Source organism: Elgaria multicarinata, chromosome 8 (genome assembly GCF_023053635.1).
Source record: "Elgaria multicarinata webbii isolate HBS135686 ecotype San Diego chromosome 8, rElgMul1.1.pri, whole genome shotgun sequence".
Taxonomy (NCBI): Eukaryota; Metazoa; Chordata; class Lepidosauria; order Squamata; family Anguidae; genus Elgaria; species Elgaria multicarinata.
The window spans coordinates 93,395,333-93,422,009 of record NC_086178.1 but is presented as its reverse complement, the minus strand read 5'-3'; the positions used below and the strand labels follow the sequence as shown (position 1 = coordinate 93,422,009).

At 41.7% G+C, this 26,677-nt stretch overlaps 1 protein-coding gene across 1 annotated transcript; it reads left to right on the top strand.

The window, feature by feature from the left end:
* Positions 1 to 1,140: 1,140 nt before the first annotated feature.
* Positions 1,141 to 26,665, top strand: TSPAN15 (tetraspanin 15). Its single transcript, XM_063133030.1, has 8 exons — positions 1,141 to 1,236; positions 9,333 to 9,518; positions 12,790 to 12,864; positions 14,287 to 14,382; positions 17,482 to 17,598; positions 20,553 to 20,600; positions 24,130 to 24,246; positions 25,705 to 26,665. The coding sequence occupies exons 1-8, from the start codon at positions 1,141 to 1,143 to the stop codon at positions 25,855 to 25,857; spliced, it is 888 nt and encodes a 295-aa protein (XP_062989100.1). The 3' UTR covers positions 25,858 to 26,665.
* Positions 26,666 to 26,677: the final 12 nt, after the last annotated feature.

The following is a 26,677-nucleotide window of genomic DNA, read 5'->3' as shown; positions in this document are numbered from 1 at the left end:
TCTATTCTCAGGCATTTAATGGCATTTAGTGACATATGATATGGCATTTATGCCAGTCATCTAAACAGGTCTAGTATTCTATTGAAACTGTTTTTAGCGGTCTATTTTTTTTTACATTTGTAAAATTACATGTGTAATTTTATGCTGTATTTTATGTTGTAATTTTTTTTTTAATGAATTGTTGTAAACTGCCCAGAGAACTTCAGTTAGTGGGTGGTATAGAAATGAATAGTAATAACAACAATGCAATTTCTGGACAACATGCTGTCCAATCCTGTGCATGCTTACTTAGAATTATGTTCAGTGGGTCTTCCTCCCAAATAATAGTGCATGCCTGTATGCCAGGGGTGGGGAACCTTTGGGGGCCAAAGGCTCGTCTGCCATGTGGGAAACCTCTTAGGGGTTGCATGCCAGCAATGGGTGCAGCCAGGCCAAGGACATCCCACTCTTATCACAAACACTCCATTCACACTGACATGCCCATCCCATTTCCTCTCCACCAATCTGATCCAGACAGATTAGTTTAAAGGTGTGTGTGTGTGGGGGGGGGCATTTTTGTCCTTACTGCAGCATGGGGAGCTTTCAACGTCTCCATGCAGCGCGCCACGATGGGAATGAAAGTACCTCTTCCCATGGCCAGAGGTTCCCTCTATCAGCTATATGCGCTTACCTTCTGAGCAGAGATGTACGGGGGAGGGGGGTTGGACTAGATGACCTTTGAAGTCCCTGCCAGCTTCACTCTGATTTTATGATAAATGTGCTTAAGGCTGCACTCTATGGATCCCTCACTGAGCCTTGCTCCCGAGAAAGCACGGGAGCCCTTGGTTTTCCTTCGTGTTGCTGCACTGAGTTCACGGAGTTGTGTACTTCAGTTCTGCCGCCGGGCTTGCATTGGTTATACAGCTGATAACACAGCGGCCATGGCCTTTAACTCCGCCAGCTCCAGCGGGGCGCGTCCCTCTCCGCCCTCCAGGCCCCGCCCGCCGATTGGGACAGGCCGGCCGCTTCCAGTGAGGCTGAAGCGTCGCCGCGTTTGTAGCCTGGCACCGGGAAGCGCAGGTGGCGGCTTTGGCGGCGGCGGCACCACCGAGCAAAGGGAGGCACCAGGGTCGCGGCGCAGAGGCCGGCCAGCGGTGAAGGATGGCGGCGGGAGACTCGGAGCAGGTGCGCTACTGTGCGCGCTTCTCCTATCTCTGCCTCAAGTTCAGCCTCATCGTCTACTCCACTGTGTTTTGGGTGAGTGCGAGGAGGAGGAGGAGGAGGAGGAGGAGGAGGGGTGGGCCGGGCCGGCCGCGCCCTTCAGGCGCTCCTCAGGTGGGCGGAGCGTTGAATCCACCATTCGTCTGACTCAAGTCCCACTCCTTTCAATGGGGCTACTCCAAGTAAGACGGACATTGGATACAACCCAAGGAGTGCGCGCCAGTGTGAGGAATGGCCGGGCGGGAAAGAAAGGGGGCGCTGAGGAGGGGCTTTTGAGAGGACAGATAAGGTGGCTGCCGCTGGGCTCCCCATCCCACCCTCTTCGCCCACTGCTGGAAGGGCGTCCCGCCGGCCTTCCTCAGGCTTCCAGGCCCCAGGGCTTGCCCAACATGCTCACGCGGAGGAAACGTCCTGTATACTTCCAGAACTGGGACGACCTGTTAGCAACAGGTGGTTGCAGTTTGTATGCGATGACTAAGGGAGAGCTGGAGAGTTCCTGCAGTGATCTGTCGTTTTTAGGGCTGTTACCCGCTTAATCCACACGCTCTAATTATAGCCAGCAAGAGGTCCATCTGGCTAGGAAGGTTTCGATCCACCCTGGTAGTTCGGTGAAAGTAAAATCGAAGACCTCACCGCCTGTCTTTTTTTTTTTTAAAAAAAACACACAAGTTGTCCCAGGTCATTCGTGGTTAAAAAAGAAGGAGGAGGAGGAAAGGATAAAATAAATTATCCGGGAGGTCAAAACAGTTATAACTTGATGTCTGTGGGGAAATTGATTGTAAGTGTTTAACCTGGCAAATTAATGACAGCCCAGTTATTCACTGCATCAGTAAAGTAAGCCCCAAAAGCAATTAAAGGGCATGTGGCAACTGGTTCCAGGCCCCCAGGTAATGTGAGCAAATGCTAATAGAAAGGAAAGGAAAAGAACCTCTCGCGCAAGCACTTGAGTCATTTGCTGACTCCTCGAGGGACGCCTGCTTTCGCTGACGTTTTCTTGGCAGACTTTGTAGTGGGGTGATTTGCCATTGCCTTCCCCAGTCACCCAGCTAGCTGAGTACTCATTTTACTGACCTCGGAAGGATGGAAGGCTGAGTCGGGCTGAGCCGGCTGCCTGAGAACCAGCTTCCACTGAGATCGAACTCAGGCCGAACTCAGGCCATGGGGAGAGTTTCGGCTGAAGTAACTACCGCTTACCACTCTGCGCCACACAAATGCTAATAGTTAACAGGAGAGAAATTCTCATTTCATGCGCCTCCTTCAAAGAATTTTTCTTTTATTCCTTTGTACATTTTTCTCACATAAATGTTTCCAAACTGACATCGAATATTAGCATTGCACCATGTCAGTTAATTGGAAATAAATAGCTGTCTTCTATCAAAAATGTTTATCTGGGTTCACTAGCCATGTGAAATTTTGTTTGTCATGACAAACTGTGAACAGACTTTGACCTTCTTAAGTTATAGTAAAGATTGACAAAATACAAATAAACCATACAAATTATAAATAAGCATCAACTTTCATTGGGGAAAGGGTTAGAGTTAGTAGGAGGCAAAGACAGGAGCAGTTATTTTTGTATATTAGTTCTGATAGACGTGTGGCCTTTATGCTTCATGTGATAAAATGATTAGAGACTTCTTAACTGATAAATTTTAAAAGATGCATTGTTATTTCTTTATAAAATGTCAAATTAAAGCTATTAATAATATCGTTAATTTTTGAAGTAAAAATTAATAACAAATAAAATATGTCTGTTTGTGAATTGTACATGAGCTGACTTATTTTTCTGTGCTGTTGTTCATTTGATATTCTGCAATTAAAATTTTAAATATACAAGTTTAACATTTGTAGAGTCGAGGGACTATAAAACCTTGCACGGCAGCACATCTTTCAAGGCTTCAAAGTATCAAAGCTCATTTTTGCTTGTGGTATGCCCCAAATTAATAGGGAGGCAAATTTTAATTTACAAGTAAGTTTTAATGTATTGGTTACATGGATGAATTGATAAGCACATGTAGCTCTAATTAAAATATTTTCTCTTTTACATTCACCATTTCCTTCCCTTTCCTGTGTTGTGTCCCCTGTGTTGACTATAGATCTATCTGGGGTAGGGACCAGTCTGTTTGTACCTTGTATTTGTGCTTTTAACCTGTTGGTTGTTTTTTTTGTGAACCGCCCAGAGAGCTTCGGCTATTGGGCGGTATAAAAATGTAATAAATAAATAAATAAAAATATATAAAATACCTTGTAAAGCACTATGCATAGTGATGCTGCTGTACAAATAAACAAATAATAGTCATGGATCAATCCTGGTGCTCTTAGTAAAAATTAGTCTGGCATATATAAGAAGTCTAAGATGTCATCAGATTAGAAATGTAGTTTTAGATATCATACAATTTTGGATTGCATTCATATTTATCCTGGATTAATTATTAACACCTAAAGGGCCATCTTGGACATAACTTTTCTGACTTCATGAACCATGGTTTATGAATCCAGGAATATGTCGTGCTCATGCTTCCCCCTTGCTCCTTTCCTCCTCTTTTGCACAGACTTTGGAGCAGATATTCTGATTTCTTTAAACAAGCGTTCCCCATTTCAAATGAAACTGGAAAAGGAGTCTGATTTAATTTTCATTTACTAACCATGATAGGAAGCCAGGATTAGGTCTTGCTTAAATCCTGTTTAGTAAACCGGGATTTAAGCCTGGTTTACTAACCAGGATCAAACAGTTCCGTTTTGGAAGAAATGGGGAACTCTAGTTTAACCAAAGTACAATCTCTGCACTGAAGCTGGCTCTTAAGGGGAAGCCAGGAAGGACAAAAGAGGTGTATGTGGGTCCTGGCACTCATTCATGGCTTCATAAACCATGGTTACGAAGGTAGAAGTGTTATTTCCAAATTTGTTTATAATTTACTCATATAATTGTGGAACTTTAAAAGTGGACTGTCCCTCCCATGTAACAGGGTGCAGCGCCCACATCAGGGTGCTTAGTGTCAGGAGCGATGAATTGCACTGCTCTCCTCCCACCCCCAGCAGGACGACCCACCACCGCAAAGGGGAGTACTTTTGTGGGCTCTCTCACTTGCCTCTCTTGCCTTCCTTTTCCCCCCTTATGCATAGATACCCTTCCTCCACTTTGTGGGTTTTGTTAACTCTACTTTGCTGTGGTGTCTAAATTGGCAGGCTATGCTTAGCAATGCTAATTTCCAAATGTGGGGAGGAATCCGCACGTCGTTCTGAGATCGCTTCTAAGCGACCCCAGTGCGGCGTGAAAGCGAGCGTGTAACTTGCCTTTGGAAGAGCCGACGAAGAGACGTCCTTCCCACCGCCGCCGCCGCCACCCAACTCCCTCCTCGCCAGCTGGGACGGAGAGCTCGGGGGAAGAAGGCGGGGTGGAGAGCTTCTTCCGCTCTCAACCCCGCCTTCTTCAGCCGAGCTCTCCTCGCTGGTCGGCGAGGAGGTCTGCGGGTGGCGGCGGCGGCGGCGGGAAGGACGTCTCTTTGTCGGCTCTTCAAAAGGCAAGTTACATGCTCACTTTCACGCTTAGAAGCGATCTCAGAACGATGTGCGGATTCCCCCCTTTGTAAACTATCTTCAAAACAAGTTTTCAAATCCTGGTTTGGATAGAAAATGCTAAACAAGTTAGGCTTATTGGCAAATAATGGTTAGCAAAAAAGAGGAGGTGGAAGAGAACCCTGCAAGCTTTGTCCAGATTAGAATAGAACCTATATGAAGAAATATGTCCTGAAGTGGAATGGAAAGAACATAGATTCACCGTTAGTGAATTGCTGGCCAATTTCAGATAGACCACCTAGAACCTCCTGGGTTGCTTCAAGACAGAATGCTCATAATTCTGCTAATTAAAAGACATTGTGCAGCTATTCAATCTTTTTTTTTTTCTCTCCTTAATGGATTTTCTGTGGAAAGAAAAAAGATGGAAGAAGCAGTCTGAAAACATGGGAAGATTATAAATGGAAGCCAACATTATCTGGACCCCCTGGCAAATTCTTCAGCAGTTTCATGAATGAATGTAATTAATGAATGAAATCTTTATTGCTAAAGTGATACGCCGTCACAATTTAACATAGTTTTAAAAACAATACAAGTAAAAAAGATGAGCAGATGTAAATGGGATAAAAATAGATAATTTAAAATACAATAAAAAGCTAAACAAAAATACAAAAGTGTAAAAATACAAAATCACATATACATAAATTAAGAGCTCCACAGTGGGGTACTAGAACAACACATTTAATAAGGGCAAAATCTCCAGCTCCTCGTTACAAAACTTGTAAATGGTCTTGATGCCTAGCTCTCAACTTTGTTGCAACCAGGGTGAATTTTGCGACTAGAGCAGTAATAAATACATTACTGCCTGCCAGCAAGATACAGACTTGCTCAAGGGAAGGTCGGTTACAAAGGCAGCAAAGAATGTAATTAAGAATTTTTTGTCTAGGGGATGTATATAAAGGGCATCACAACAAATAATGTTTCATGATAAAAGCCTCATATGGAAGCATTACAGGTCATTAGGATTCTTGCGAAGAATGGTGGACTAAGTGGGTCTTGGTCTGATTCAGCAAGACTTCTTATGCTCTTAAGAAAGAGTGCACACTCAAGATGAATTAATGCACATTAGTTTTGCCTTAATTGTTATGAGATACCAGGTGGGAACGCTTGCTTTGTAAATTTAAAACATATTGGTGGATCTGTGGGGTTCTGGTTAAAAAAACACAAATTAAGAAGTAGATCAATTAAGACTGATTAGCCTGTGTTCTAAAGAAGGGGTAGGCAATGTGGTGCCCATGGGCACCATTGTGCCCCTGACACTTTTCTTGATGCTCACAAAGGTGCCATACCTCTCCCACTTAAAAACAAAAAAACATTTTCTTACTGACAAGCTGTGAATACTGTGAAATAGGTTTCTATTGGTGAAAACTGCGTTCAAAGGAGTTGTTTAGTACGTTGGGGCTGACGCCACCTCTGCCTTGTATTTACTTCTGCTTTCCTTCCCATTATGCCTATCTGGTTGTTTGCCTTTATGGTCAAATGGGGAGTTCCATCCTTCTCTTGCCTTCTCCTGCTCAATTGCTAATAGTCTGTTACTAAACACTTTTTAAAAAATGTTTAAAATCTTTTAGACTTCATCTTCCTTGTTCTCCTTTTATAGTTTATAGAAGTTCCTGTACTATTTCCTTTTGAGACTGGCATTTTAATTTTTTGTTTTTACATACAGCTTTCTTTGGGATATTCTGTCAATAAAAAAGTAACTGGAACACTTCCTTGCTCTCCCAAAACTCATTCTCTTCCTTGAGTGAACACCTGAGGACATTTCTTTTTCTTTCTCGAACTCTGTCATTTTACTATATCATATTACTTATTAACTAGGCAATGAGCCGTCTGACAAGTACTGCTTAAGTTGGAGCTACTTAGATCATGTCAAACAACCTGTGCAGTAGTTGAAAAACACATGTACTGAAATGGTAGTTGATGCTCCATTTCTTTTAAATTTAAGCCCTGCTTGTGAGGTTCCCAGACCTCTGCAACCAAGGGTTGAATGAGTTACTGCTCACAGGGGCTTGTCAGAATGTGGGAGCATGCCCATTCCCTACGTGCAGGAAGAGGCTGAGCTAACTGAAGAGCAAAAACTCTTCCCTTGTATCACAAACACGCCCACACACATTTCAAACAGCCCCATACATTAAGGGTCCCCAACCTTTTTGGACCCCTGGGCACCACCACAAACTACCTAATCAGTGGATCGAAACTTTGGTGTCTGCCTGTCATGTCCATGGATCTCAAGCTGCAACTTATTCAGCAAAACATTTTTATTTTGTATCTATTAGATACCACAACTCTTTTTAATAAGGGATTGTCTAATTTGGGTAATGTCTGGTGGTGCAATACAGCTAATACTTCTTTTAAATATATGTGTTTTTTTTTGCAACGCCCAATTGTTGCTTCTTTTTGGGAGGAGGCTATTATACAAATGAATTTTGTACTGGAATAGTCTTTAATATTCACTCATGTACATACTCTTTTAAATCATTAACCTGCTTCATAGAAATTAACAAATAGAACATCTCATAGGGACCATATAACACTGTTCTTAAAGGAATTGCACTGGCTGCCAATACGTTTCTGGTTGAATTCAAGGTGTTGGTAATGACGTTTAAAGCCCTAAACAGCTTGGGACCTCAATACTTGAGGGAGTGCCTCTCCCTATATCTGCCTGCCCGAGACCTGCGATCCGTCGAAGGAGTCCTTCTCCGTGCCCCACCAATGCGAGATATACACTATGGTGGGACATGGGAGAGGGCTTTCTCTGTTGTGGCACCCCAGTTGTGGAATGCCCTCCCCCTGGAGGCCTGACTGGCGCTGGCAATGGCTTCATTTCGGCGCCAGGTTAAGACATGGCTTTTAACAAAGACTTTGATGGGTAAATCCTCCAGCCAGCACATTGTCTTGTTTTAATTGGATTTTAATGTTTTAAAATTTCATACCGGTTTTAACATATTAATGGTTTAATTTGTTTTAGAATTGTAAATTTATTGTTCTATTTTATATGTATGCTTTTATCTGTATGCTGCCCTGAGATTCTTGTGATATAGGGCGGGATATAAATGTTTTAATAAATAATAAATAGGCATGCACAAGGGGTGTGCCAGGTGTGTCCAGGCACACCCTAATGTCTCAAGCAGTAAGCATTGAATTGAGGGGGACATTGAATAGGGATTCAGAGGGGGTTCCAGACGCAGCAGGAACAGTCCTCTGGCTGTGCTCCAGCTGCTGTGCTGCTGCTGCTCCCAACAGCGCACCATTGGACTAGATAGCCTTTGTTCTGACCCCACACGGCTCCGCTTCTGTGCTTATATGTGCCTTGGATGATCATGTAGCAATAATACATTAATTTTTTTCTCTTTCCAAAATTTGGGTAAATAATTGTTTAAAGTAAGATAATTTAAAACTATTTTTAATTTTCATTTGTTTACTCCCGGTAGAATAAGAACCTAAGAAATGTTATGATGGATTAGATCATTGAATCTAGCTCAGCAGTGCCTTTCTGTCAGTGGCAATTCGCAAATGGCTAATTTCAGGATATTATCTAGGGCAGGGGTTTTGGAGATGGTCTGCACGCTGTAAGTGGGGGTTTATAGGAGTGCATGTCTAAGGAGAGTGTCAGAAGCCCAGCAAAGATACTGTTAGAGCAGTTATTTATCAATGCTACTTTTGGCCTTCCTGGCAGAAATGAGAACTGCTGTGAAGTAGTCAAAGACTGGGTTCAGACAACACAACAACTAATGGTGGTTTAAATAGTTGACGGTTGGTTATTTAACCCACCATGGGTTATTGTGTTGTATGGAGGGAGGTTTTTTTTAACCAACAGGTGATTTGGCTGAAATATCCAATGCTGTGCAGAGTTTGCAATTTGAACCACCCATTGGTTATTGTTGTGTGGAGGGTACCATTGGTTATTTCCTCAGCCACCATTGATTATTTTGTCAGCCACAGAGTATCAAGGCAAGAGTGATCAAAGTGGTGCCTGCCGCTCTAGTCCAGTCGGTAGGGTAGATTGCCAGCAGCAAAGGCTGATGGGATAGAAGCAGAAGGACTGAAGGGGGAGAAAGGGCAGGGGATGGGTGAGTCAACTCAGCATGGACTAATAGTCAACACAACGCTGATCCTAACCCACACCACGGTTGATTATTGTCATGTTGTATGGGGAATACCCCCTAGATAAGCAACTGTCGAGTTGATTATTACCCCACCGTTGACTATCATGTTGTCTGAATGCTGTCTACCAGCACCTCATATTCTGTGTTATCAATTCAAGTGCAGAACAGTCCAATAATAACATTTCAGTTGTGCACATGGCATAGTGGAGATATGTTGTTCTCATGTTGTTACTGAATCAGGTGCCAGGTAAAATAACCTTGTATGCTGGATGCTGCCAGTTGGCTGTACCTGGTTTAGGCTTCATTGCAGCCTATCAAGATTCCTATACTATTCCTTCCCTATGAAATATACAGTAATTTGTGCTTTCTTTTTAATAAATCAGGTTAAAGTACATCTTTTTTGCTTTGTGACTATAAAAATATCAACACACAACATTCTCTCTGTTTTTGTTACAGTTGCTGGGAGCATTTGTCCTAGCTGTTGGCATTTATGCAGAAGTTGAAAGACAGAAGTATAAAACCCTTGAAAGTGCCTTTTTAGCCCCTGCAATTATTCTAATACTCCTGGGTATTGTAATGTTCCTTGTTTCCTTCATGGGTGTGTTGGCTTCCTTAAGGGACAATTTATGCCTTCTTCAAGCTGTAAGTACTTTTATAGAAGAAATATTCTAACTGTAAGTTGAAGTTGATTCTTATAAGACTGCTTTGTGCTCTAATCTGTAAACAGTTTTAAGACAGCTCAGGTAGTAACTTTTTTCTTTGATACATAACAGAGAGAAAACAGAGCAAATGGATTAATCTAAGAAAAACAATATAAATCTTGGGATAGAAGATATTATCTTAAATTTAATTCAGATCTTTGTATAGTTTGATGTTAAAAGTCAGAATCAGGATGAAATATTTTCATTTACAAGAGTCCATTGAGTTACTGCCTCCTTGTTAGCAAACCGGAGCTGAGTAAGACGTTTTATAATGTGTATGTTGGAACTTTGTCCAATCTATCTACTTGGCCAAACTGATAATATCCTGATATAAAAAAACATATTTCCTTATTAATGAAAGGAGCCTGTTGATCTTGAGCAGCCCAAGGGATATTGACACAAGTGCTTGGCAGAAAGAACAGATTCAGACTTGAAGGCGAAACTGGAAAGTGGACATTAAATGTTTCAGGAAGAAATGACCACTTCGTTTAGAATCTTTTGACCTGATGCAGGTTTGGCAGGACAAAAGCTCAAATGCTATTATATCACAAATCTCTATAATATTTTGCCATAAATTAGATTTTTTTAGATAAGTAAGACTGATCTAAAGTCAAATTAGTCATTGGTCATGAACTTGGAATAAACTATAGCTGCTTCAAATTGAAAAGTTAAAAAAAGAGAGAGAAAAGTGTTGTGGAGTTTGGAGGAAGTGGCATTACTGATCAATGGGCTACTGCAGCCTATGTTATTTTTTACCCTGTAAGTATAATTAAACTTGCATAAAGGAATTGAAGAGGCAGCTGGACAACCATCTGTCAGGGATGCTTTAGGGTGGATTCCTGCATTGAGCAGGGGGTTGGACTCGATGGCCTTGTAGGCCCCTTCCAACTCTGCTATTCTATGATTCTATGAATTCCTGTATACAAAACATCCTCTTCCTTATAAGAAAACCAACCCAAGTATTTGTGTAATCTTATGTGTCCAACCAACATACAAGTATCATAGGTTGTATGTTCTTTATTTTAATATAATATTACTTGTAAGGGTTTCTTTTTCCAAATGATCTCTTTTCCAGATTTGGCTTAGTTTGAACAATGGTGTTGATGTGGCAGGAAGAGTCTGCTTCTTTTTGATTCTTTAAACATACAAACACTTCGTTGCCAAAACATTAAAACACAAAAGATGAGCCCATCTCTTCAGGAAATGCAAAAACAAATAAACAAAACAACCATAATGTGAGCAGGCTCTTCCAAAAATATATCTTGCTGGTGTTTTAGCATTTAAAAAAGCAGTAAAGGCTGATCTATTCCAGCTGGCCTCTCCAATGGAATTTTAGGATGTTTTCATCATACTATGTTTTTAATCAGCTTTTATGTATTTTACATTCACTGTTGTTCCCCGCCTCAATCCAAGTGGCGAGGCGGGTAAGAAATATTATTATTATTATTATTATTATTATTATTATTATTATTATTATTATTAAATGAGAGAGAATGAGGCACACACAGTGAGTTTGGTATGATGAACAAAATTCAATTAGCATATATCAACCATTCATGATAATTTTACTATCATACAAAGCAGGAAAATTCACAGCACTTGCCACATGCATTTAAAGAAATAAAAAAGGAGAAGGGATTTAGTAGTGCTGTGCCTAAACTCCATGTGTCCTTTTGCAAACTCTGTTTCCCTGCAAAAGAGGCAGCCTCTTTTTCTGTTTCTTTTGTTGGGATGTTGAGGAATTCAGAGGATTTTTCTCTTAGTGCAGGGCTTCAGTGCTTACTTTACTGTAAGGACGTGGCTGACGGGCGTGTACTCACTTTTTTTTTTACCATTTCCCCCTTGCTCTGCCCTTGCACCCTCTCCAGCTGCTTGAGCTTCTTGGAAAGTCCCTTAGCCGACAATCAGGACTTCCTCCCTTTTCATTGTGTCTGCCTGCTCAGTGCCTGAAAGCGGAGCAAGGACTTGCTGTTGTTTTTGTTGTGGTTAAAAGGACTTCTAATAACAAACCAAACCCCAAAATGCTCCTCTCAGCTTTCGGGCACTCAGCAGCACAGGGAAAGCCCCAAGGGAGGAAGTTCTGATTAAGACATCTAGGGCAGCCTTCCTCAACCTGGGATGCTCCAGATTTGCTGGACTACAACTCCCAGAATGCCCCAGCCAGCTGGGGCATTCTGGGAGATGCAGTCCAACACATCTGGAGCGCCCCAGGTTGAGGAAGGCTGATGTAGGGGTATTTTCAAGAAGCTCAAGCAGCTGGAAAGGGTGCAAAGACAGAAGGGGGTGTTAATGGTAAATGAAAGTGCACGCACACCCCTCAGCCACCTCCCCCTACAGTAAGGTAAGAATTGGAGTCCTGCATCCTGAGTCATTTCTCCGAAACTCTCACCCTTTTCTGCAATTTTCAGGTGCAAGTTCTTTTCACACACTTCCCCCCACGAATGGCGAAAAATAAATAGAATGCAAAATTTGGCACAGTGCTAGTATTTAGCAGAAACTATAAAGATCTTACATGAGAAAAAGAGGCAGGTGAGTCATCTTTGGCAGCATCTTTTTCTTTGGCATCTTTACAGTGAGGTTGTTTACTAGACACTTCCCCCTTTAGACATTGGCTGGCATTATTGGAAGCATGGGCTGCCTTAGCAGCACCATGTACGTGCATGGGTGCTGAGTAGATGGTTGCCTCCTGGATTTCAGCAGCCTGCTGAGCCAGGACAATTATCCACTTAGCAATTATCCACTTGCCTGGTGTTGGCTGTAGTATGGCATGCCTCCACTGCTGTCTTGGTGCCTAAAGGCGACAGCAAAAAGGCTTCTCTCTCCTCTGTTGCCACACTGTGGTGAGTAGTGGTTTCCTCCTCATGAGCCACCTCACCAGCCAGCATTGCATCTGAGAGCTGCACAGCAGGCACAGGTTGCTAGAATTTTTAGGACAGCTGGAGAGGATAAAGAGGGCCCTGGGCCAGATTCAGGCTTCCTCTCAAGTGCTAGGCTGCTGCGTGGTCCTCATCACAGTAGACTTGAGGCAACACCGCTCCAAGTCATGAGGAGCTGCATATGTTCTGTAGTATGTATGGACTTGAGTGGCACTACTTCATCTGCAATTGTTCTTAAAGTTGCTTAACTTAATTGGAAGTTATTCATTCATGATTTCAATATTAAGGAATTTGACTTTTGCATGTTCTTGTAAGGTTTTAAAAATTGTTTTGCAGTTCATGTACATCTTGGGAATTTGTCTGCTCATTGAACTAACTGGCGGAGTTATGGCCTTAATTTTCAGAAATCAGGTAAGGAAATGAAGATTGAAAAAGAGCACCCAACTTAAAAGCTCCCCTCCCCTATGTAATTAGCCTGGGTTTGTTTTTGTATGTTTTTTGTGGTGGGAGACAGTGCAATTGTTTGCTATGTGCTGCTCCAATCAACCATGGGTTAATTAACCGATGGTTGGTCTTTACAAGTGAACAGGGTCTCAGTGACGACAGTAGTTCAAGTGGAGTGCACTTTGTCATTAGTTCTGTGTCAATAGCCTTGCACCTAAATGTTATTTAGAGACTGAATATGGCTAGCAGGAGAGGAGAAATTAGGAGATGGTACGTTGGACAGAACAGTACCGTTTGAGCAGGAATAGTCTAGGGCTGTTTTCATGGCACCGAGTTGGCACCACCTCCCTCGTCAACCTTGTCCTGACACCGAAGAGTGTGGGGCTTCTGGGTGGCCATCGCTGGAGCTAGCCCCACCTTCCACCAGGTTCTACCCCAGGGTTGGTCCCAGGTTGGCGGTGGAGCAATGTTACATGGTGGAAACGTGTGTTGACGTCGCTCCCTTTGAAAAAGTCAAGGTAAATCCCGACTTTTTCAAAAAGCAGCATCGCGGGGGAGTCCTGTGTTGGTTGCGAACCTGTGCCTATGCCATCTAACCAATGGGGTGCTGATCTACAGCCACCGTGGGGCTTTCCCTGCGTGTAGACAGCCCCCAAGGCTGAGTAGTGAGAACTTTGAATGATAACAGCAGCAATATCTTTGAAAATCCACAATAATTTTTAACTTATCCCAGCACCATTTCACAGGGAGTGGGTATAGAATTGGGAGCTTGCTCAGGCATAGAAATGACTACTCTTGGCACTGTACGTGTGTCATGTTAACTTGTTAAAGTGTGATCATATGTTATATTCATCCTAGCTTGCCCTGTAGGGTGGAGTTGTAAATTACTTATTTCTACAAACTTTCTCATCTTACAGTTAGGCTCTTGATAGTATGTTCCAAGCCCTGGTGAGAAATACTACACCATTGTTATTCTGGAGTTGCCAGGAGCGTGAGGTGTCCTCTCTTGCAATATGAGCTGGCCTGGCAAATCAGTTTTGTCACAGAAGTTGACAAACAAGTCCCTTGATTTGCAAAGGCTTGTCGACCCGGAATATATAACTTTGGAAAACTGCTTGCTTTTTAATAGTGAAGTGAATAAAGGTCTCTTGAGAGAATAAGGCAACCCTCCCATACACATACAATAAATCAGCAGTTTTTAGTACTTTCTTCTGGTGGATCCTTTCCTCAAAATAGAATTATTGTTGTGTGAATATTGCGTTTACCACCATTCAAATTGAAATTGTCTTTTATGTGATTAAAGCTTGTTACTACTTACATTATAGTTGCTACATGAATACATGCTAATTCATTTTTCTTTCATTTTTGTGTGCTCTTTTTTCTTCTTAGACAATAGTTTTTTTAAATGACAACATCCGAAGCGGAATTGAGAATTACTATGATGACTTGGACTTCAAGAACATAATGGATTTTGTTCAAGAGGAGGTTTGTTTGGGGGGTGTCAAATTAATAGCACAGTAGTAACCTTAGCCTGTTCATTGATTCTCTATATTATAATATAATTTGGTGTCTCTTCTCAGTAACAGGGGGAGTCAACTTATCAATTTAGATTTTGGGGAATAAGCAAGAATTTCCCCTGGGTCTCATGGCATTCAATATAGTCCACTCTTGATGTCCCTCTGCTGTTGGATTGGGGGTAGGGGGCAATTTTCACTGAGAAGGGGGAGGGGGAATTGCTGAAAATGCCCCTCTCCCTGTTCTACAGATGGGTGGATGCCTTCTGTCAGCAGAGGAACACCAGTTGGATAGTAGCCATTGTCACCTAAAGCCTCATTTCATGACATACTGCAGCAGAAGTTTGGATGGTATTTGTTCCATGGACATCAAAGAATAGTGGGTCATATCCTAATTGCTTACAAGAATATGGTTTACTGAGCAATTCTTTGTATTTCTTCTCAGAAGTCTCACTAAATTCAATGGGGCTTATTGCCTGGGGATAAGCCCCATTGAATTCCATTGTGTTTACTTCTGGGTAGACATGCCTAGGATTGCACTGTTAATTTGCACACATGCATTCTTCAGTCAGTAAGGAGTTTGTTGAAACTTGGAGTCCTTGCCGAAGGAAGTATGCCATTATGCTTTAGAAATTACTTTGAAGCACAGCTGAGTATTACTTCATAGCTTGTTTAGTTGACTGATGGGTTTGTGTTGAAACATTTATTGAGTTACTTTTGCCTTAAGCTACTCACACATTAAATGAAATGGAAAGGTTGCTTATTTATTAACTTTATTTATTTATTGCATTTCTATACCACCATATAGAGAGAGTATGTGTATAGATGTAGATGAAACCTCCCAACATTCAATAAACAACTTCATTGTTATAGAGGAACTTGGGGACACGATCCACATGAAAGGTTCTCTGTTGAAATGAACAGGAGGTGTGTAGGAACGCTATTGTTCATACCAAAGCTCAGAAGAACTTCCCAGTGAATTGTGCCCTTTATAAAGTAACTAAAAATACTTCTAAAAATGGTAGCCTTCTTCCATTAACAAAGGAGTTAGAGAGAGATTATTTTCTATTTGTACCAATTCATAGCTTTAGAAGTGTCTCATTTTATATATTTATAAACAAGGATTCAGAGTTCTTTTTGTAAGCTTTTGGTTTATCATTATTTAGGGTTATGCCAAGTAAATGTTTGGGTAATGCAGCAAAGATCAATTAACAGTATCTAGTGTTTGAATTCTAGTTCTTTTTAAGATAATTAAATTACATTAGCTACAATCTAGAGCCCTGCCTTTACGGCATCGCTTTGCCTCTCATTCCTTCAACCCCCGCGGCATCACAGCTGCGGGGTGGAACGGCAAATCCCCACAGCAAAAGGGAGCGTGGGCTTTCCAGGCCCCCTGCCTGGCCTTCCCGCGCATCCCCTCAACCTACTATGAGCCTTGATCTGCCCCAGAACACCCCCAGCCTCAGTGCGAAGCGAGTTCACCACCACCAGACAGAGCAAAGGAGGTGGTGACCTCGGAGTATAGTAAAAAGTCGTGGTAAGTCAGCGACTTTTTAAATGCGCAGTTTTGGGGGGAAAGTTTGTGGTGGGTGTGAGTTGGTGGCTGCGTCGTATAAACAACGCAGCACCACTGCGCAGCCACCGTAGGGTGTACAGGGCAAAAAGACTGTCCCTAGTACTCATTTACTCTCTATGGAGGCGATTCTGCTAAAATCTGTGAGACAGTTCTGCAGTGAATAGTAAATTAAAATATGGCACTTAGAAGTTGTATGTCAAAAAATGATGCAAGTAAGGTTTATTACTATATTTATTACTAATCGAAACCCCAATATGTTTTGAGGCCGACCTTGTTCCAGAATGTGATTGTTGGCAGATCGCAGGTTTGGTTTTGACTATTTTGCCTGAAGAAGATGCCACACTTAAAATCCATTGGGATTTTAATGAGATGTTTATACAGACTACATGAGATTTTAGCAGTTGACTAATAAAGCATTTTTGCACAGTGTCCTGATCTTTGGTTTGATTGGTTCTGCCCTTTTTATTTCCATTTCAAACTAACTAGCTCATTGCTTCAGTTTGCTTTTCTTTACCATCTCACTATACATCCTCTTGCATTTAATTTAATCTAATTAAAAGAACATTTTCTTATGTCAGTAATGGAGAAGGGACTAGAGTGAATGGGGATTGCTTTGGCAATCTGACCATGATCCCTTATGTCTCCTGCATAATCCTTTACAGGCTCTTCCTGCCTCTGTGATGCTGAAATGCAGCATAAATTTTATCTACTTGAATCAAAATATTCAAGAACATTTGAATCCCAAAACACACTGCAGATTCTCTTTTGCTTTCTGCTTTGGGACATGCAGTCTTAAGAAACAGAAACCACTTACTTGACTTATCCCACAGCAGCCTTTGGGGTATCTATTACTTATTTATTTAAAACATTTGAATCCCACCCTATATCACTAGGTTCTCAGGGTGGCGTACAGATAAAATCATACAATATAAAACAATAAATACACATAGCTAAAAACAAATTAAACCATTAATCAAGTTAAAACCAATATATAATTTAAAAGATTTACAGATTTATATTCTGCCCTACAATACAGATATTTCCAGGATAAATTACAGTATAAAAATTAAAATCAATAAAATTATAAAATAATGATTGAATCATGTAAAAGATTACCTGCCTCATCACATGGCAAAAGCTTTTCACCAAGCTTCTGTTCTCAGTTCCGTGTGTGTGTGTGCGTGTGTGCGTGTGTGCGTGTGTGTGTGTGTGCCTGCCTGCCTGCCTGCCTGCATGTTCGGTATTGAATAATGATCTGGTAGTTTTTTATTCCAGCCTTTTCATATTTAATTTTTTTATTTGTAAAGAAAAGTAGTAGTACTAGGCATCTTCATACATATTCTGAGGATGAGAAAGTATGTCTTGAGACCACTACAGTAATAATCACTAAGGGGCTTTCTTTGTACTATTAATAAGTTTTGTAAATGAATAATTCTTAATTTCTGCAACAGTTAAGTCTGCTGTCTTTTTAAATGTCTTTTTTCCCTGTTAAAGTTTAAGTGTTGTGGTGGAGAAGATTTTAAAGACTGGTCAGAAAACCAATACCATGCCTGTTCTGCTCCTGGACCACTAGCTTGTGGAGTTCCTTACTCTTGTTGCATCACAAACAAGGTAAAAGTAATTTGTTACAGATTAATTTGGCTGTTTCCTGTTTGTTCCTCACATTTCACCAAATGAATAATTTGCCTATGAAAGAATATCTGTTTGGCAAGCTGAAATTGGCCCCAGGAATGGAGATGTGCACGGATGCAGGATTCGTTTGCACGGTGTGATCTGCCCATGCCTAGACTGCGTGTAACAAGTGGGAAACGAATATTTTTTGGGCCCCAAAAGCTGATTATGCAGGAATGGGTAGATCCAATGTTAGGTGTGTGCAACTGAGCTAGTGGAAGCAGACTTCTGCAGCCTCTGCTACCTACACCCCCCTGCTGAATGGTGTGAGCTTTGGTCTTGGGGAAGGGGGGATCCCCAAAAGTCAGGTGGAAGCACTTTCCATGAGCAGAGCACCTTTGTCCATGGACGTTAGATCCTGGATTCATCCCTCTAAGTCTAAATATTTTCCCCTAAAATAAAAACATTTCTGGAAATCTTTGTACTATAAACTAGTTTATTAGTCTTGGTTTTCTACAAATATTTAATGTTTCCCCCATTCCATGGATATTGTTTTACACAAATGAAGTGTTCAATCCCCTTTCTTCTAATTTGTCTACGGAACAAATGTTTTATCCTATGTGACTTCCTTGACTAATTGCAAACAAGCTTTCCAGAGGCATGCTTGTAGTAATAAATTCATAACAGTTTGGTAGAATAAAAACTACATTTCAAATAAATTACAAATTAATATTCCATTGAGAGGATGATACATTTAAGTAATAATCCTTTTTTTTGTAAAATATTTTTTCTTTTTCTGTTGTGATTAGCTGTGAGGAAGATGTGCAAACTTTTAAATATTATACCAGTAAAATGGTAAAAATGGCATTGTGTGTTTTTTAACTTATAAAAGAACTCAACATTATACATATATCAAAGAAGGGTCCTTGAAATCTTGCAGTTCTTTCTCGTTACACTAATTTGTTGGAAGCCACCACACCAATAGTCTTTAAAAATGAATCAAGTTGAATAAATCTTTGCTGTTTGCTGTGTGTATTGACAACCCACGACTTAAACAACTCAGAGTTCACAATCCAACAACAAACCAGGTGTTCTCTTTCTGGATTGTTTGTGGTTCAAAAATTATGGTTTGTTAGTGTGGCTGTGTTCTCATATCACGACAACCCAGAACTCAACTATGCATACCATAGCTTAGTGTTATGTGTGAATCAGACCATTGAAATCTGTGGGACTTCAGACACGACTAAAATAAATTCCATTGATTTCAGTGAGTCTGCCTGACTAAGTTTGGACCCAACTCTATGAATGTGTACAAGCTTACCATTGCCAGAATGGATAAATATACACACATATGTGTATGTGCCCCTTAACAAAAGAAAGAAAGGTGGCAGCCCACCTCACTCAGAAGGGTATTTATTTATTTAGAATATTTTTATCCCGAACCTCAGCCAAAAAGGCTCCTGGAGCAGCTCAGCAAAAAAGACAGTCCCAGCCCTCAGGCTTACATTCTAAAAAAGACATGACACACAAGGAAAAGGGGATGGGGTGGGAAGAGGGAGAAAATAAAAAGAAGTAAAGGAGACTGTTCAGGCTGGTGGGAAGGCCCTGCTCCCTCCTCTCATCTCCCAATGAAGGGGCAGACCTTCTTCTTCCCCACAGGGCAAAGATGTTGATTTTCAACAACATTTGCTACCTTTAAATTGCACCTCAAATTTACTTCCTAAGGTGAGGCTTTCAGCCTTGCCTGGCCTATAAGACAAAAGGTTTAGCATTGTCTTCTATTTCAATCTGCTAAGTAACTTGCAGGTAATTTGCAGCCAAACCTGGAGACCTTTTTATAAAACTATCCCAGACTTGAATGTAATGGTAGAAAAGGAACAGTAACTGTTCCATTTCTAACCATGTCTGTCGTAACTTCTGGGGGCTTCTTCTCTTTGACAAAGGCCCTTCATTTTACATATTAACCGTTTTCAGGTTTCTGGAGCACCCCGGGACACACGTTGCAAGTAGCCAGTGCATTTATGTGCTGTGTTTTGTGAATAGTAACAAAGGGCACAAGGTACTGAGAACATCTCCTCTGAAAGCCACACTGCCTCAAACCTAACTAATATACTACTCAGTAGTTTTTCATAGGAAAAAGGAAATCCCCTACGAACTGTATTTAGATTGTAACATGTGACATGCACACATCTGTTTAGTTATGTGAAAACGTGTTTGGAAAGTACAATTGGTGTGCACATAAAAAGTTCCTACAGGGAAGTGTTATCCAGATAGGACATTTATCAGCTGAAATGGGTGGCAGTTCTACAGGAGCAATATTGTGATTCCTCCATTTCAATGGGGCTAGTGCAGAAAATGTTCCCAGTGGGTTGTGCTTAGACTTGCTCAGCCCCACATGTAGCAGTAGTATAGTGTGGATGTGCTTGTTCAACCCTTGGGTTCATAGTAAAGAGAGTCGTGGTTTTTCAATGGCATAAAGGTTGGACATGGGTTGTTCACAAGAGAAAGTTGTGGTCTAGTGAAACTTGAGAACATGGTACTAAATGACTGTGTTACCAAACACTGTTACTACAAACTGAAGTTTCATCTTTGAACAAGCATAGTAGCTGAGCTTGAAGTCTGTAATCTTTGGGGCTTTGGGAGTTTAGGCTGTTGTAGTAATAACGGTGGTGGCCGGCAACTTATTTGTGCCAACAAACCTCACTTTCAGTTTTTAAAAACTTGACAGAAATGGGCAGTGATTCGTGTTGTTGCAACTATTTTTGGTAATTACACTTGATCTCTCTGTGTTAACTGAGAAGAGAAAATATTTTCCGTACATCAGTGGAAAATATTTTTTCCTCAGAATTATAGCAATCATGTTACCCATAATTATAAAATAAGTCATATAAATCTATTCATGCTACACTGTATTTATATTTTGAAGTGTGCCTGTGTTTTCTCCCCATCTCCAGACAGCGGTTGTCAACACCATGTGCGGATATAAAACTATTAATGAAGAGGTAGGAGCTTGTTTTTTTGTTTTTGCATCTTCACTTTAGCTTTTAAGCCATTTAAAATAGGGTGACCATATGAAAAGGAGGACAGGGCTCCTGTATCTTTAACAGTTGTATTGAAAAGGAAATTTCAGCAGGTGTCATTTGTATATATGGGGAACCTGGGGAAATTTCCTCTTCATCGAAACAGTTAAAGCTGCAGGTGCCCTGCCCTCTTTTAAATCTGGTCACTCTAGTATAGCTCCTGCAGCTTTAACTGGTGTGATGAAGAGGGCATTTCAACAGGTTCCCCATATATACAAATGATACCTGCTGAAATTCCCTTTTCTATGCAACTGTTAAAGATAGGGGTGTGCACGGACCCCCCCGCTCCGCTTCACTTGCAGATCCGCGATTTTCGGAGCAGGCCGCTTCGCCACGCCCCCGCTCCGCCCACTTCCGCTCCGCTCTGCTCGGAGCTCCGGATCCGGATCGGAGCTCCGTTTTCCCCCCCATAGGCTTGCATTGAAAGCTAAAAAATTATACAACTTTTTTTCTGTTCAAGTTAGAAACCTCACGTTTGGCACCATGACACCTCATGGGGGTATACACACGCACGCCAAGTTTCAAAGCAATCCCATCATCCCCTGATTTTTGGGGAATTTTTGAAAATCGGGCACCCCATTCACACCCCTTTCGATAGCTCCGTCAATTTGCACGTTAGAAACCTCAAACTCGCCACCATGATAGCTTATCCATGTGTCCCCATGGACGCCAAATTTCAAGACAATCCCATCATCCCCTGATTTTTGGGGAATTTTTGAAAATTGGGCACCCCATTCACACCCCTTTCCATAGCTCCGTCAATTTGCACGTTAGAAACCTCAAACTCGCCACATGAAAGCTTATCCAGGGATACATACGCATGCCGAGACTCAAGGCAGTCCCATCATCCCCTGATTTTTCGGGAATTTATGAAAATCCAACACCCCTTTCCATAGCTCCGTCAATTTTGCACGTTAAAAAAAAACCTCAAACTCACCACCATGAAAGCTTATCCAGGGATACATATGCACGCCGAGACTCAAGGCAGTCCCATCATCCCCTGTTTTTTGGCGGGGCTTAAACCTGCAAAATTTGGAACTTCCAAAACTCCAAGTGAGCGCAGGAAGGACTTCTCCCCTGAGTCAAAGCCACACACACACAACATCCCTGCGAGGTGGGCAGGGGAGGAGGGAGGGAAGGCAGGCAGGCATGCAGCTGGCATTTCTGGGGGCATAAGGAAGTGAGCCAAGGATAAGCCAGTAATGCATATAAAATGGAATAAATAAACAAATAAATAAACGAAGGAGGGGTGGAATTAAAAGCAGCAGTGTTGCTGAATAAACAGCAAGAAGAACTTTTAAAAAAAGGCTATATCTGTCTTTTACCAGCAATAGGGGGACGTGCCCGGGGGAGAGGGAAGCAGCTGCCAGTTCAGCTCAAGAAAGCCATTGCTTCACCAACAGCTCTAAGAAGTAAACGCTCACTTTAACTCATAGTAGGCATCGCTCCACCACTAAGAAGTAAACGCTCACTTCGACTCATGATAGGCATTGCTCCACCATTTTACTCTCTTTGGAAGGCTCTGATGGCCTTCCAGTGCAGGAGAGAGTGGGGGCACGTCCACGATGAGATGCCCTAGGGGAGCTCATCCCCTTGCACCACATCTTTTCAGTTGTTCCCCAAAGTTAGGGTGGGTAGCAGTGCTGTGTTTCTATCTCTTATTCTTGGCTTAGTATATGATTTCAGGTTGTGTTTGTGCATTTGGTGGGGCTACTGTGTTAAAAAACACGGGGAAAAGTCCGTTCAGATGAAGAAAGAGAAGTTTCCCAGAATCTCAAGTTACCCGTTTTGCCTATGCCCTCCTCTAACTTTGGGATCATGTGATCATGACCGGGAGCTGACTCTGCCCCTCAGCCCTTTGAAAAAGGTATTTTTCCCGCCGATTTTAAAAAAAATTCTAGCGCGTGACCCGCACCACGCAGAGAGCTGAGAGTAGTCTCAAAATGACCCCCATCCACGACTCTCTGTGCACAAGAATTTTCAGAACGATAGCTTAAAAATCAACCCAGTTATCCCCGATTGTTTTCCGCAATGCAATCCTATGGGCGAAATGTTTCAAGATGGCGATCGGAGCGCTCCGCCTGAACTAGGAGCTCCAAAAAATGGCCGCTTCTCTTCGCCTTGCTTCTAGGGGTCCGCGGTCCGCTTCTACTCCGCCTCTGGGTAAGGCGGAGCAGGACAATCCACTACTGCTTCTCCGCTCCTAATCGGAGCGGAGCACATGCCTAGTTTAAAGATACAGGAGTTCTGTCCTCCTTTTCATATGGTCACCCTATTTAAAATGCCTACTGTTTTGAAGCCGGGTAACTTTACACCTTGCAGTCTTGAGTTATTTCTGCACCCTCAGACATTTATGCCAAGGACAGGGAAAGGAAAACTATCGCTCTGTATTTGTTCCTGTGCTTTTTAAATGCCATTTCAAGCCACATGTGCAAAGAACCACAGACAAATTGCTTGAAAGATTAGCTGTCATCCTCAAAGGAAGATCTGGTTGAAGGCACACCAATCTGTTGTTTAAAGCTGAGAGGATTTCCTGTAAGCAGATCTACTTGTGAGTAAGCATCCTAGCAGCAGGCTTATGGGAAATGGTGCTCCTTGTGATTTCTGTATGTCGTGGGTGAGATAGAACCACTTAAATGTGGTCCTGACTTCACTGGAACAAACATAGATGGACAAGGATGAATTACAGTCTTCATCAGCTGCTCCTGAAACATGGCCCAGGAGAAATAGAAATATCCTTCCATTCATCAGCCTGTTGAATCCTTGGAATTTGTTTCCAGTGCAGGATAACATTTGGTAATAGAAGTATGAAAATACATGTCACCTTGCTCATGCTTTTGTGATTTAAAATTGGGATCAGATGTCACTAAATAAAACGTAAATGCAGATGAACCAGACAATCTATTTATTTTAAAATATTTGTTCTGTCAAACAAGGCTCCCTGGTTCCGTCAGGGTAGCTAACATTATACAAAACAATTAAAATAATGTCCAGTTAAATCACATGTATCACCAGTGTCTTATAAACAACAAATCAGTATCAGGAAAACAAAACAGAAATATCCATGGCAGCTTTAAATAACAGAAGAGAGGCAATGTTAGGTAATGTAATCACCATTTTTTTCATTAATTTTCTAAAAGTCAAAATGAAGCTGGTTTGGTGGCTGTTCAGGGAGGGGGTCTATAGTGTGTGTGGGGAGCAGTGCAGAAAACTCCCTATACCTGATCATTAATCAGAATTCAGACCAAGATAGAACTTGGAACAAGGTTATCTCAGATGATCTCTGTGTATGGGGAGGCTTGTACAGGAATAGACATTCTGTAAGAAATTAATCTTGCCAATTTTATCTCTGAGTAAAATTTGGTGGGGCTGTCAGTGTTTAAGACAGCACCTATGTTGTCTCAGTGGACTAATCAGGCTGCTACTTGAAGCTATGTTTGTTACTTTGCAGCGCCTGAGTGTTCAACATATTATACATGTGAGAGGATGCACAAACGCTGTACTCATTTGGTTTTTGGACAACTATGCCATCATGGCTGGCATTCTGCTTGGTATATTGTTGCCACAGGTAAGACTAATTGATAATACTGATTCTAAAGGAAATATTAAGAACACTTTCTTTCTTTTGTATTTGGCTTGCGAGCCAAAGATTGCAGCTCTGAAGGGATGGTATAAGGTCAGTTCCTTATGTGTTCCTTGTGTGTTTTTTCACCTAACATGGAGGTACCAACTTCTGTATTTTGCATGGGTCAGAAGTGTATTTTGCAACACAGCATGGCCCCTTTACAGGTGGAACTCTGTTCTAGCAGTAAGAGATATCAGGTTGGATCCAGGATCTGCTTTTCATAAACAGGAGAGGCCCCACTCATGGAAGATGCTTCTCCCCGATTTTTGGCGATCTCCCCTCCCCACTGCACCACACTCCCAATTTAACAGGGTCCACTGACCCTTGGTGTAGCATTTTCAGGGGGCTGGAAGGACTGACATGGGGAGCAGAGGAAGGAAAGTCTGCTTCCGCCAGCCCCGTTGTACGTGCATAGATCTGAATCTAACCCTATGGAATATACGTGCTTGGGCTTGGCTGGGACATTATATATGTACTCCGTAGAAATCAGTGGCGCAGAATTGCTACATCTCAGTGGCAAAATAACATCCCTTCGTAGACATACTTCAGGTTGTAGGCAAATCCAGATCCCTTGTTAGAGATGCCGGCAAAGTTCTCGAAGCTTGGGCATGGATACAATCTTCATAGGTTTATTACAAAAACACCTTCAAAGATATGAGGTTTACATGCCTCCAATTGTTTTCCACCTCAGATTAGGATGCAATTGCAGTAGTCCTTGAGAAAACTTCAGCTCCCAAGGGCAACTGGGTTCTTCCCTCCTGGCATGCTAGCAGTTCACCAGAGAGGGGAGGGAGAGATCTGATCTCCCTCCTTCCTTCTTTCACTGCATTTGGAGCACTGCAATTACTCTCATTGTGGTGCCTGGTATGTCTAGTTTGGACGGGGCAATGAGGATATTTTTGGGATCAGGGTGGCTAAGTGGGAGGGAGACTTCCAGATGTTGGCTTGGCAAATGTCAAGCTATTTTTGACTTTTATTACAGTATTTCCTTTGTTTCTCTATATGTGAAGTTCCTTGGCCCAAATGGCATTGGTCTGAGGGTCACTAGTTCCATTAGCCTTTGTACTTCAGCACAGTTACTGGAACACAAAATATGTGTGCCTCTCATCAAGTGTGAAGGATACGCTTGCATAAAATTCCAACACATTCAGAAATGAGGATGGAAACTTTTCACAGTTGCCTTGACTGAGAATTTTAAAGGGACGTGTGCCAAATTGTATATGCCTGGGCTCTCCACTCTTGGTGAGAGGGGGCAAATATTTTGGACTTGGGTAATCGTGCCAAAGCACAAAATGAAACCTGCAAATCATCCCTCATTCCCCAATGGGTGGTAGCCATAAAAACATTTAAATATACAACATGTTTGAGAAGAGTGATATCTCCTGATCTTTGTTTTTACAGTTCCTTGGGGTGTTGTTGTCTTTGCTTTACATCACCCGAGTAGAAGATATCATTGCCGAACACAAGCTCGGTGAAACACTACTTGATAGAGGGAGACAGAAGGCTGACATTGAATTTACTGGAGCCGGGTGCTGCATGTGTTACCCTGAGTAACCTCCTGAGCAAGACCAATGACTAACATCCCTTTGCATTGTGCCTTGAATGTAGTCACGTGGTTAGACTTACTGTGATTTGTGAACAATTGTACTTAGGAGACAAGCCTGCACATGCTTTCCAGATCTGTGGACATGACTTACTGAAAGGATTTCAGGTCTGAGCATTCTTTATTACAGTGTCACTGGGTCTTATCTTGAAATGTGTTGTCTTTTGGGACATCTAAAAGTTGAGCCAGTTTCCTGCTTTACAGTAAACACTGTAGCTAATCCCAAGAGGAAAAAGTATGATTTTACCTAAATACAATAATTATTGTAGACAAACTGACACTGTACAAGGGCTTTCTAGCATATGTCTATGTAAGGACGCCACTAACAAGATAAAAACATATTTATTTCAAACTATTTTCTAGTCATTTTTAGAATATGGTAAGTTACCAATGCAGGAGGTGCATACACAAGACCTCTCTATTACATTAACATGATCTTGTAGTGATTTTCCCACCTCAAAATGATGATTTGCTTGCAATAGACTCATTTCCTAATTCTAACCTGCTACTGGTTTATACTAGTTGGCTGAATTCTCCCTTTTAAAAACCTTTAGTTACATGCAGATCCTACTTATTTATTTATTTTTACTTGTTTTCAAGCTTTTGGCCCCACCTTTAGGCAGATTTCATCATAGCAACTATAGGACACTGTAAGGGTCATTTGCGGGAATGTACAAATGTATATTCTTATATGGAAGCCTGTGGATACTTACCTTGTGTTGATACTTACCTTTCTAAATACCCCCCCCCCCAAATTGTGTCTTCCTATTG

Bases quoted from the DNA above. Each gene is read 5' to 3' on its own strand.
- TSPAN15 (XM_063133030.1), top strand. From the start codon at position 1,141: ATGGCGGCGGGAGACTCGGAGCAGGTGCGCTACTGTGCGCGCTTCTCC. The intron at 12,865-14,286 runs GTAAGGAAATGA...TTTTCTTCTTAG, and splicing joins CCTTAATTTTCAGAAATCAG to ACAATAGTTTTTTTAAATGA. The intron at 20,601-24,129 runs GTAGGAGCTTGT...GTTACTTTGCAG, and splicing joins ATAAAACTATTAATGAAGAG to CGCCTGAGTGTTCAACATAT.